Source organism: Panthera onca, chromosome A3 (genome assembly GCF_046562875.1).
Source record: "Panthera onca isolate mPanOnc1 chromosome A3, mPanOnc1 haplotype 2, whole genome shotgun sequence".
In the NCBI taxonomy this organism is placed as follows: domain Eukaryota; kingdom Metazoa; phylum Chordata; class Mammalia; order Carnivora; family Felidae; genus Panthera; species Panthera onca.
Genome location: NC_138341.1, coordinates 19939688 through 19951975, shown reverse-complemented (window position 1 = coordinate 19951975; position 12288 = coordinate 19939688). Strand labels below are relative to the sequence as shown.

The 12288-nt window shown below is 48.4% G+C and overlaps 1 protein-coding gene across 4 annotated transcripts in view; it reads right to left on the bottom strand.

Annotated features, from left to right (window-relative positions):
• EFR3B (EFR3 homolog B) overlaps nt 1–12288 on the bottom strand; it is an 82570-nt gene that overhangs the window by 41319 nt on the left and 28963 nt on the right. For 3 of the 4 annotated variants that reach the window (XM_060650095.3, XM_060650103.3, XM_060650112.3), the window contains exons 2-3: nt 5380–5456; nt 4248–4375 (exon numbers count right to left, since the gene is read on the bottom strand). In XM_060650095.3, the coding sequence (XP_060506078.1) occupies nt 4248–4375; nt 5380–5456 (205 nt within the window). The remainder of the gene's footprint in view (nt 1–4247; nt 4376–5379; nt 5457–12288) is intronic. The other variant, XM_060650122.3, reaches the window with a different exon arrangement.

The following is a 12288-nucleotide window of genomic DNA, read 5'->3' as shown; positions in this document are numbered from 1 at the left end:
CCTTTTCCTATAAAAAAAAAAATTCCCAGAAAATCCTAAAAAGGAAAAGCCATCCTTTGCTAGCAAAATGAATGAATGAATGGATTAAAAAATATAAATTAAAAAAAAAATTGGCTACTAACCAGGAGTGGAGATTTTGATGGAAACTGGAAATTAATGGTAGAAGAGAAACTGAAAAGTCAAGAAGTTTAAGGCCTAGTTCTTTGAATATACTATTCTTTGTTCCCCATCTTGGGCCCCCATACTAAGGATGGAAGGATTATAACGATGAACTTGAGCTTTCAAAGCATCTTAGAAGATTAGAAGGCAAAGGGACCTTGGAACCTCCTAGTCCAAGGCTCTCTGCATTGGTCCTACCTTACCTTAACCTCCCTAGGAATCTCCTGTAGCTGGGCCTATAGTCTCCAAGAGAATAAAGTATGGCCTTCTCAGGGTGATGTCTGCTCAACAGGACCAGGGCCAGTCAGCCTGGGTGATCTGGACTCAGTGTCCTGGAAGGAATCCAGGGAAGTAATAGGTCCAGGAAACTGAACCGGTCTGAGTACTAGGAGTGGGTCAAGGCAGAAAGGTGCTGGTGAAGACTAGCCCGCTGCAGGAGCCCGAGGTACAGACAACAGCAGCAAGGGTTCTGGATGTACTGGGAGGGCTTCAGAGCTGTCAGGTGAGTAAGGCAGGTGAGTAAAGCAGAGCCCAAGGAGTCTGGGCTAGAACTGGGTTCATGGACAGCAACCAACACCAAGAGAGGACACCTGGGGGTTATAATAACAGGAACTCCGGGGCAAGGCCCATGGCAGGAGGTGAGTTACAACACCTGAGGAAAATATACAGGGAATGAGGCAAGAAGTATCTCCTATTGAATTCCAGAAGGGGCAGCTTGTTCTGCATGAACACCTTGTGCTCAACCAAGAAGGAGTAGGTACACAGAGCCTGGGAACCAGGTGTGGTCTGAGAGGAAAGGCAGACATCTCTGCCCATCATCGTTCACGTCAGTGAGCAGCACCTTAGAATTCACACCTTATTCCCTCTCTGCCCACATTTCGTTATCACCCCTGATGCTAAGCACATATTAAGGCAGAGTTCACACACAACTGGAGCGGGGTGATAAAGCGGGGAGGCCGTGGGGTAGATGATGGTTCTGTGACTTGGGTCGAACACCCAAGGTTCACGTCCGTAAAATCAAACAGCAAACACAGACACGTGCATGATGACAGGGAGACACAACCCCTCAGACTGTCTGCATGTGAATATTTTGTCCTTCCAAAGCTGCCATCAGGAAGATACTAATGACAAGGAAGGGAATAATGATGAGTGCGGCACTGGGTAGGGAAAGACGGGGCGGGCAAGGAGAGAGAATAGGAGATCAGATCTAACAGATTCTTCTCCAAATGTTTATGATTAAAGCTTCCAACGAGGCGTTCAAGGCTTTACTTAGATGCTGCAATGCCTATTTTTAACAGAACGATACCAATTTTGAATTGTAGTTCTGAGGGCAGTGGAATGATTCTAAGTGGCTGTGCGGGCTACAGCACATTTTTACCAAGAGAACCGTCACTGCAGAGAGGGCAGATAAAATTAGTATTAAATGCTTAATGTTATTGCTAGCATATTAGTTTTAGATTCAGTCTAGGATAAAGTCATTTTTACTTGCCTGAATATGCTTTATAATATGTCAAGGCGATTTATATAATCAGCATGTACAGTGTATTTGTGCCCTTTTTATTGAGCATGTAGCCTACTTTTATTTTATAAAATGATGATAGGGATGTACTGTTTTTGGTCTTGCTTTTATCCTCGGGATAGCTTGCTTTCAGATTTGTTGGTGGGTCCTGCAGAGGTGGGACGTCTACACCCTATAAGCACAATGTAAACCTTTTTACTCCAGCTCTTGCTCTGCTTCACCAGGAAGAAGGGGCCTTGGCAGGTGGTAGGGCTGATGGGTAGCGGTGGGGGCCCATGACGGGGGTCGAGGGGAGACAGCGCTGCACCCAGAGGTGTGAGGCCCAGAGACCCAGGGAGGAGTGTCAGCCAGTCCACGTGGAGTGGGTCTAGAGCAGGCAGGGCAGGTGTGGTGAGCATGGCTGGTGAGTGGCGAGTTAGGGGCAGGTTTAGAAGCCTCCAGAGGTCAAGCTGAGGAGCTTGGATTTTATTCTAAAGGAGCCAGGAAAGGATAGCTTCAGGTCTGTGTTTTGGAGATCAGAGCTAGCAGTTCTCGACTGGAAGGACCAGAACAGGAAAGACAGGGCAGGGAGACAATTTCTAATGCTGCCGTCCGTAATCTGGAGTCTGCAACAGAAGAAAGGTAGAAGCAGAGGAAAGTACAGGATGGACTTTGTGGAGAATAGAAGCACTGGAACTTAGGAACAACTGCTCTGGATCTACCCCATCCTTTTTTTTTTTTTTTTATGCTTATTTATGCCAGAGAGAGAGAGAGAGAGAGAGCGCGCGAGCAAGTGGGGGAGGGGCAGAGAGAGAGGGAGACACAGAATCCGAAGTAGGCTCCAGGCTCTGAGTTGTCAGCACAGAGCCCGGTGTGGGGCTCGAACTCATGAACCTCGAGATCATGATCTGAGCCAAAGTTGGATGCTTAACCAACTGAGCCACCCAGGTGCCCCGTGGATCTACCCCATCCCTCGCCCCATCACCAAGGACATCTTTGGGTTCTCTTACATTCAGCTTTGCTCTAAACTGTGGTGTGGGAAGGGCAGGTCCTACTGTTCACTTTTTTCATTGGAAAGTAACACATGCTCAACAGAGAACATTTAGGAAACACACAAAAAGGGTAGATAGAAAACAAAACAAAGTGCGCGTGCACACACACACACACACACACACACCCAGCCACACTGCTCAAAAAATGAACACTCTTCACTTTTATGGCATATTTGTTTTTACTATATTTTCTAGGCATTGAGATTTGTTGTTGTTTATTTTTTAAATTGATTATAAAGCACTGTATACATAATTATGTATTCTATTTTTCATGTACTTATGGCATTTTCATTACTATATGGAAAACATGTTTATAAACATCATTTTTGTTGGATAGATAATATTTCACCAAATGATAAACATCATCATTTACTAAACTATTTTCCTCTTATTGGACATTAATTTCCACTATTTCTTTCTTGTAAAAAACACCATAATGAATCTCTCTCTGTGTAAAGCTAGTTTATAACTTAAGATTGATTTCTTGGGATAGATGAATAGAAAACGAATTTACTGGATCAAAGGGCATAAATGTTCTTGAAGATTTGACCTATATTTCAAAACTACCTTCTAAAGAGTTTCAATCAATTCACACTCATTCTAGAAAAGTATGAAAGTGCGTCTCATGTCGCCATTCCTTGGTTAATACTGGAAATACTTTTTTGTCAGTTTATAAGTGAAAATGGTATCTTAGTATTTCAAGGCACATCTTTGATTATAAATTTATTGAATATTATTATTCCTATTTCCTCTTCTGTGGGTTGGTTTTTGGGGGCCCTTGCTTCACATTTTTGAGCCTCTCAGCTTCCCCACCTCTTTCAAAACACATCTTTTTGTTGTTTGTCTTTTAAATTTCGATGGTTTCTTTGCTGACATCAAAATATTTAAATTTTTAAACAGTTAAATCCATTGATCATTTGCATTTAAGATTTCTTCTCTCTTTTAAACATAGCAAGTCTTCCCTCTCAGAAGATTGATAAATATTTCATTTAAGTGTATTTTTAATGGACAAGTTACCCCTAACCTTGCCTTTTCACTAGAATGTAAATGGTCTTTCTTTCTTTCTTTCTTTCTTTCTTTCTTTCTTTCTTTCTTTTTTTACAAATGCTTATTTTTTTTAATATGAAATTTATTGTCAAATTGGTTTCCATACAACAGGGCTCATCCATAGATGGTTTTTAAGACAGTAGGTTGATCGGTTGAATGAGAATAATGGCACTTTCTGGACTAGACTAACTTTTCAAGGTCCCAGACTGCACATGAGGGCTTCTAGATGGAGACCCAAGGGGTACATGGATGTTAAAAGAGGTGCTCCTAGGAAGTCTACATCTCCTTCTTCCCGCATCTTGGCAACAGCATCAGATTTTACCCTGCCATTGGAAGAACCCATGCAGCCCATCCCTCAGTCCCAGGCCCCTTTTTCTCAGTCTGTTCAATAACCCAGTCTACCGTCATTTTCATAAAAGGACCCTGTGTTTTGCCTTAAAAACGTAATACCACTTCTGAAAGTATCTGTCTCACTTTCTCACACTTCTTACCCATATCGATGACGACCCACATCGCGGATGAGCCTCTCGGAGAGGTAGGCGCCAATTCGATCCAGTTTTTCTGGAGCTGAAAGGGCGTAGAAGGTCAGCTTCTCCATGTTGGTCTTCACCAAGCCATCCTGCAAAACACAGGCCCTCATGTGTCACTGTGGCCGTTCCATGGCTAGAAGGGCTCAAGTCTAAAAGTAAATAATATGCCAACTTAATCATCATTTAGCAGAGTGCCATTATGTATGTGACAAACCCCCCATGTGGGTTTCAGGGATACAGGGACGATCAAGGCATGGTTCCTGCCTTCCAGGAACGCACAACTTAGCCCACAATATGCCAGCTATAAATGAGAATAGTGGTATAAGTGTACATATGTATGTGTATGTGTGTGCATGTGTATATATATATATATACATGAATGTATAAATATGCATGTGTGTATGAATAATAAGGCTTCATTGAAAGCAACTCAGAATTAAAATATGCTGGATATCCAGCACCAAGGCATGAATGGGAAGAGGGGGCAGCTTAGCAGCAATTAGGGAATTCTCCAGAGGATGCTGGAAATGTGACCCTTCAACTGTCTATCAAGAAGCTGTCATTGATTTCCAGAGAGCAAGTCGAGAATATGTCACATCCTGACATTTCCAAAACCACACGACCCGTAATGCAGCCTGAGTGGGGAGTGGCAGCCTGGAAGCCAGTAAGCCAGGCCCCCGGCGTGCATACACCCAAACCACCTGACAGGTACCAGAGGGAGCCGCAGAGAAGACATGGGCTCCTGAGCCAAAACCCGAGAATGGAAGTACTCACGCTAAATGGCAGGGACATAGAACCATCAAGGGAGTTAGCAGTTCAAGGAACCATCACTCAGATAGACATGGGTGGGAAAGACGTCTCAACTGTATAGCAAAGGCCCAAAGCGTGCCAAAACAAGCTTCCAGAGCCCTCTGCAGATCCTGACTTCAGAAAGATCCAGACCTCCTCTGCTTGCAGGCCCCCGGCCGCCTCTCCCCACTGACCAGGGTCTGAACAGGCCCAGCGGCAGGAGGCCCGGGAGACCCGCCTCCCCCTCGCAGCCCTGGATGGGGTGAGACAGCGCGGGGTGAAGCCAGGTGGAGGTGGGACCCACCTCGGGATCCTCAGGGAAGATGTTGTCAACCAGCCTTTTGTACCTGGGGCGTAGAGCACCGCAGCAGCCACACACACCTGTAATGGCAAGAAACACCCATGAGCGGAGCCTCCCAGGCAGGCTGAGGGGACCTGGCGACCAGGCCAAGGCGGCTCGTAAGGAGCCAAACCCAGGTGGAAAACAGAAAGGTCCCTCCCCCAGAGTGCCAGGGCCCCTGCGCTGGGCGTCTCCCACGACTGGCACACATTCCAAACCTTTGCCCTTTCCGCTTCGTGTCTTTTGCTTGGGGGTCAAGGACAGTGGCATATGGGAGCGTGATGCTAGCACACCAGCTCTTGTTCACGAAGCCAGGCCGTGGAGGAGCATTTGGAGGGGTGGGAGCTTCCCCAAAGGTCAGGTGCTACCCTACATATATTTCCCCGGTTCCCTGACATGCAGGCAGGCGTGCACACGTGGACTCTCTCTCTCTCTTTCCCTCTCTCGGGCAGGACTATAAACCTCCTCCCGCAGCCCAAGAATCTCGCCGGTGTCCTGGGAAGGTGGAATTCGTTCCTCCCAATGCCCCTCATGGACTCCCTACTTCTTTTATTCTCTGCTCCTCAATCCCCTCTACTATCCTGTCCCCTGGGGCCATTTCCATTACAGAATGTTAGATGAAACTATGATAAATTAACATTACCATTAATTATTAACATTTGAAAATGCATCTTTAATGCAGTGTGCGGTAGTGTTTGAAAACCATGGTGTTTCGGGGGGCGGGGAGGGGGGCGGGGCCTCAGGGGCCGGCCGGGTGGTGGTCCTGCAGGCCGGCCCCCCACCCCATGAAGAGTCCACCAGTCTGTGGCTAAACGAGAGACTAAGAACAATGTGGTGCATTTTTAGAAAGCTGAATCTATTCCATTTAGAAGACTGTTTGATATGACCTTTTTGTCGTTTGCTGCTGTCAAATGATGGTGTTAGGAAATCAGCAATAATAGAACAAACCTTGGGAAAATGAAAAACTGACTCTTTTAAGGTCATAAAAAGTTTTCAGTGAAAAGGAAATTGAACCATCTGGGAACCGATGCTGTCTAGCCTTCCTCTGGCTGCAGGGATCTCTCCTTCGGCATCCCAGCCGCAACCCTCACTGCCCGGTGGGGGGAGTGGGCACTCTGGGGAGGAGCGGAGCGGAGGGAAGGGAAGGGCCTGGGAAAGTCCACCACCCCCCCCCCAAAAATAATTGCTCCCTCATTCTACTAATTAATGCTTAATTCTGCTTGTACAAACTCTCCAGTTGAAATGCAAATGCACCCTGGAAGGATCAAGCCTATGGGTCATTCAGAAAAGAATGACTTACTTTAGTGGGAATTACTTTAATCACACAAAGAGCTTTACAGCTGTGAAGAAAAGAGGCTCTCTGGGAATTTTGATTGGGAGGGGGTGCAGGGCGGCCGTGCCAGGAGGAGGAAGGAGCAGAGATTTGGGCCATAGGGGTGACTGGGATACAAGGGAATGGGTGCTATCTTGGAGACGCCAAGGGGCACCCTGAAGAAGGACTGATTCATGACACCCCTCGCCCACTCCACGGGTAGCTGTGTGCCCCCGCCTCCCACCTGCTAGGGGACAGGAGGACAGCAGAACTGGTCCACGGCTGCAGAGCCAGGCCCTCCCCGGTCAGGCTCACTGGGCTGGCCTGGCATCTCCTCATCCCCTCTCTGCCCACGCCTGGGAGGAGGCGTTAGGGGTCTGGCTGGCTGGCATCCAGGGCCAGTTCTCACGACGGAGCAGCTCCGGGGGTGGTGTTCTCCATCTTGAGCCTCCAAGCCCGGGATTTAAATCCGTCCTCCTTCCCCCCTTAGGCCACCCTGCCCTCTGCCAGGTGCAGCTGTCAGCAGGCTTCTTCCTAAGATGCCCCCAGGATGTGCCCTCTGCTCTCTGGGCAGCCTCCTTCCTCACCATCCCCAAACCCCCCAAACTGGGAACACAGGAACACGGGCCCTTTGTGTCTTAAGGGAGTGGGAAAATAGCAACACAGAGAACTTAGAACTGAAAAGCCCCAGTGTCAGTCCCTTCCCCAAACATTTTTGGAAGACCGATGAGGCAGGGCCTGCACAGGACAGAGGCCAAGCTCACGGTTGTTAGAAACTCTGACTTGTCGAGAAAATACCCATTTTGGGTACTCAGGGTAGAGACCTCTGTGCAGGGGCACCAAGGGGGTTTGGGGGTCTTGACTACAGCAGCATGGCCAGGCCCGCTGGCTCAGTTTCTTCCCAGTAGAAACCAGGCAGCCTGCTGATCTCCTGCTCTTTTGTGTTCTAGAAGGGGTGCACCTCAGGATGCATCAGTGCCTCCTTCTCTGATGGGCCTCTCCCTGGAATGCACAAAGGCCTGGAGGAGCCAGCAGGATAGGGCCCCGCTGGGAGCCAGTCATATTCAAGGCCCCAGGGCACTTTCCCACCAGACAGGGAGAGGTAAGGAGGCCTGGAGAACAAGAGAGGAGAGCAGATACCCCCTTATCAGCAAAGCCGCTTTTGCTCCGGGGATGCTTCCTGACTTGCGCCCTAGTGCTTCTTCCTAGTCTGTTTTTTCTTTCCAACCTCCTCAGACTCCTTGAGAGCGTAAGAGGCAAAGTGGTCAACAGCATGGCTTTTCCAGTTAAATCCCAGCACTGCCTGCCGCTTCCCAGATGTGTGACCCTGAGCAAGGAAGGACACTGGGCGAGAATGTCAAAAGGCTGTTGTGAGTTGATGGCTGCAAGCCCTTACAGCAGGCTCACCAGTAGGGTCCTTCCCTCTGCATCCCCGGGCCTAGAACCGCTGAGCCCTTGCTGAGCGGGGCTTTCCGCCACGCTTTCCCCGCTGAGCACTTGCTCAGCAACAGCGACCAAGGCCAGCGGACATCCAAAGGCCTGAGAAGTGAGACTCGAGGCACGTTCCTTCAGAGCAAACCGCACTGACCTGTGGGTCTGAAACGTGTACCACCTGCCCAAGGCAGCTCTATGTATTTGCCAGTCACAGTAACTTGACCTCCACCTCTAGTGACTGCCAGCACCCTCCCAAAGCCAGCGTCCCCGAGAACCTTCTTGCCTCAGCACTAACTCTGCAAACCCCAATGCAGATGTGACATGCCAGAGGCTCACGCGACAGAGCAGAGTCGGGCGCAGCCGAGATCAAGCAAGGGGGTCACTGGAGAGAATCCACAGGACTGGGCCTCAGAAGGTCTGTCACTAGCACAGCCACTGTCATGCATTGAGACAGGAAGACAGAAGGGAAGTGAGAGAAAAGGCTGGGGTTTTGCTTGGCTTCTTTTTGGGCTTCTAGTCTTGCTAGGACCTGCATCGTACCCTACTCCACACATGCCTTGTAATGCAAAGGTAATGTCCTTCTTGTGCTGCAAAGAGTTAATGATTTCTCTGGAATAGATAACATCTAAGGAAGGACCAGGTGACCGAGGAAGCCATCATATGCGTGTTCCAGAACACAGGTGCTGGATATCTCGATGCCAAGCACCCCCCCCCCCCCCCAAGGAATGACACCTGGGTTCTCATCTTCGTTCTAACTGGTTCCTGGATGCCTGAGAGGACACATACACCAGACCATTGCCCTCAGTAAAAACCCCCAGACCCCAAAGAGAGACGAGACTCGGGCCCCTTTTCTTTCCGACTCTCATGGATGGTCCATCTATATCTGCTCTCTCTACATCTTCAATAAAGATGCCTGTTTTCGCCTCCTGCTGGCTCATCAGCGTGAAGCCAAAGACCCTCTTGCCTGGTCCTGAGGGACTTCCCCCTCGGTCCTCACACCCAACTTGCCGGCATCACTCTGGTGGAAGTGAAGGTAGACAGACTTCAGTGAACTGACAAGCACATGGGGTGGAGGGAGAACAGAGCTGCCTTCCCCAAATCATGTTCTGTGACACACTGGTTGTGAGACGCTAGCAAGAATCCCCCAGAAAAAGGGTGTAAGGACAAATAAATATATGAAACTGAGCAAATATATGAAATGTGAAAGTGTGCATACCAAATCTCCCTATTCCAGATTCACAGTGCAAATCAGCCTGTTACAGCCTCTGGAAAGTCATAAAGTAAAGAAATCTGTGGAGATATGTTCAAGCCAACCTCTCTTTTTTTTTTTTTTTTTTTGCAATTACAAATATCACCTTGATGAATACTTTTAACATTCTTTTTCCAAGGCACATGCACGGCATACCACAATGGGATAGAAAGTGTATTAACGTAGCACATTGGAAAGAGTTAATTTTAGATTTGAAAAGTACTGGGTTCAAGTCCTGATTCTGCCGTTTTATCTGTGAGACTGTTTCCTCATCAATATAATAAGAGGAAAAGATTTTCCCTAAGATACAATTCTTAGGGAATTTGCCACAGAATTTAGAAAAGGTGAGATCACCTAGAGCTTTGACGGTCAGGGGAAGGGCTTCTCAAAAGAGGGACAAGCAAGATGTGGGGTGAAACACACAGTGGGTGCTTTATTCCTCACATGTCAGGCACAGTGTGCTAAAACACTTTACAAGTGTTAGCTCCTTAAATCTTTACAACAACCCATAGATGGCACTATTTTATCCCCATTTTACAGATGTGGAAACTGAGGCAGCAAAGGGTTAAGTTACTTGCCTAGAGCGACACAGCTGATAAGTGGCAGCCCAGGATTTGAACCCCCAAAATCTACTTCCAGAGGCCACGATGTTCTTAACTACCATACCAGGGAGGGGATGGGTTAGCACTGCCACGGAGCTGGGAGAGCCAGAGGCTTAGACGGAAAGAGAAGAACCACCAAGGCATTGTGCCCTGGAGGAAAGCACAATACATCACCCCCAAATATGCCTCTTTGACATAAAACGTATTTTGACCTGAAGGTAATCAAGAAGCAATAAATGTAGAAAAAAACTCCCCCTTTTCTGCATAAAGGCAGGAGAATCTCCTTTTGCAGGCAGAGAAGGCACCCGAGGAATCTGCAAACAAACTTTGTTAAGCTAACCCATATCTCCCTAGTTACTTCTTCACCATTTACCATTTTCATCACTTTCAGCCCCAACCCGTTTGTCTTGTCAATTCTTCACAAATTTCTTGGGTTCGATTTTTTTTTTTTTTTTTTTTTTTTTTTGCCTAAAAGGTATGAAAGCCTCCTGCTCTTCTCAGATCTTGGGGTCGCATTCTCTAGTGAAGGCCCCCACGTCCGTGTAAAATTTCAAATGTATGCGCTTTTGTCCCGCTAATATTTGTCAGTTTATTTTTGTTTATTTATTTATTTATTTTGAGAGAGACAGAGACAGCATGAGTGGGGGAGAGGCAGACAGAAACTGGGAGGAGAGAGAAGAATCCCAAGCAGAGCCCCACACGGGGCTTGAACTCACGAAACCGTGAGATCACGACCTGAGCCGAAATCAAGAGTCGGATGCCTAACCAACTGAGCCACCCAAGTGCCCCTGTCTTTGTCAGTTTAATTTTCAGACCCAGGCCTCAGAGGGTAAGGAACGCTTTTTTTTCTTCCCTAAAATCTCCAACTGTGAAGTGCACGCCAGTGGGGAACTTACAGACGTGCAGATCCTGGTTGAGCCCCCAGGGCCGGGGCTTGAAAGGCTGCATCACCACACGGCTCCCCGGTGCTGCTGGACCAGGGACCGCACTTTGAGTCTTCGAGGCACCCGGGCACAGTGGTTAAGAATTTGGGCTCACGGGTCAGACAGGCTTAGGCTGAAGTCCCAGCTCTCCCCACTTCCTACTGTTTGACCTTGAATAAGTTATCTCACCTAAAGCCAAGTCTCCTCACATGAAAAATGAAGACGGTCATGGTTCCCTCCCAGGGGGCTGGGGTGGGGGTTAAGGGATACCTCGGCCCTCGACATCCTCTCTCTTCAACTCCCTTGAGGGAAAGACACAGGGGACCAGGCTGGGCCAGACTGAGGACAGCTTTAAGCAACAGGCCAACAAGTTTAGGTTTTGCCTGCGTTACCAGGGAGCTCTGGGAGCAGTGAGCAGTGGGTGACAGTGACCGTCAACCTGGAGGTGGCAAGCAGGACTGGACACGGAGATTTAAGGCAGAGATGAGTGAGTGGATCGCCCCAGGTTGGAGGGCAAATGCCTGCAGTGAGGGATGCTATCCGGATGGGAGAGGGAGGGGCAGAATCAGCAGGACTGGAGGGGCTCTGTGGGGGGGGGGTGGGGGGAGAGGTGGATGGTACCACGTGGGACCACAGGCTTTCAGGTACAATGACGGAAGGCCAGCAACACCCTCCACCGAACCGGAGAAGACACGGGTGGCTGTGGCCAGGGAAGGGGGGACATCAGGTGGGTCAGCGTCTAGCAGGCAGTTGGTGAGGAGGCCAAGGGCTTATGAGAGACACCAAGGCTGGAGCTCGGAGCCTTGTCAGCCCAGACATGACCACGAGTGCTTTCAGACAGGATCCGATGGCTCAGGGCAAATGGGCAGGAGGAGCAAAAGTCAGGGCCCCCCCGAAGACGGCTGCCTTGTCTTTTCCCTCTGACGCTTTCTTCCTATTTCCCCTCCCTCTACTTCGCTGTAAAGCATTTCACCTTTTCCTCATTTCTCTCACCTTCCCTAAAGCTCTCCAACTAAGGCATTTGGGACCTTCAGGCTGCTCACATCGGTCCCGGGAACATGCCCTTATTAGCACCCTGCTGAAAATCAAAATTGTCTGCTTCAGTGATCTGATTATCTAATTCACAAGATGCTAACAGCTGATGAACAGTCTTCCAGAGGGCATATGCATCTTTTTAAAAAGCCCTAAAAGCTAAACAAAATAATCTCTAACAGTAGAATCTTGGAGGCATGGCGCAGGGGTAGAGTGTTTATATGAGGAAACCAGTATACAAGTGTCTGTAAACTGATCTGCTATGCTGGACTTGGAGTTTTTTGTTGCCTTTTTTTAACCCTTTACATACCCGGTTTTAAG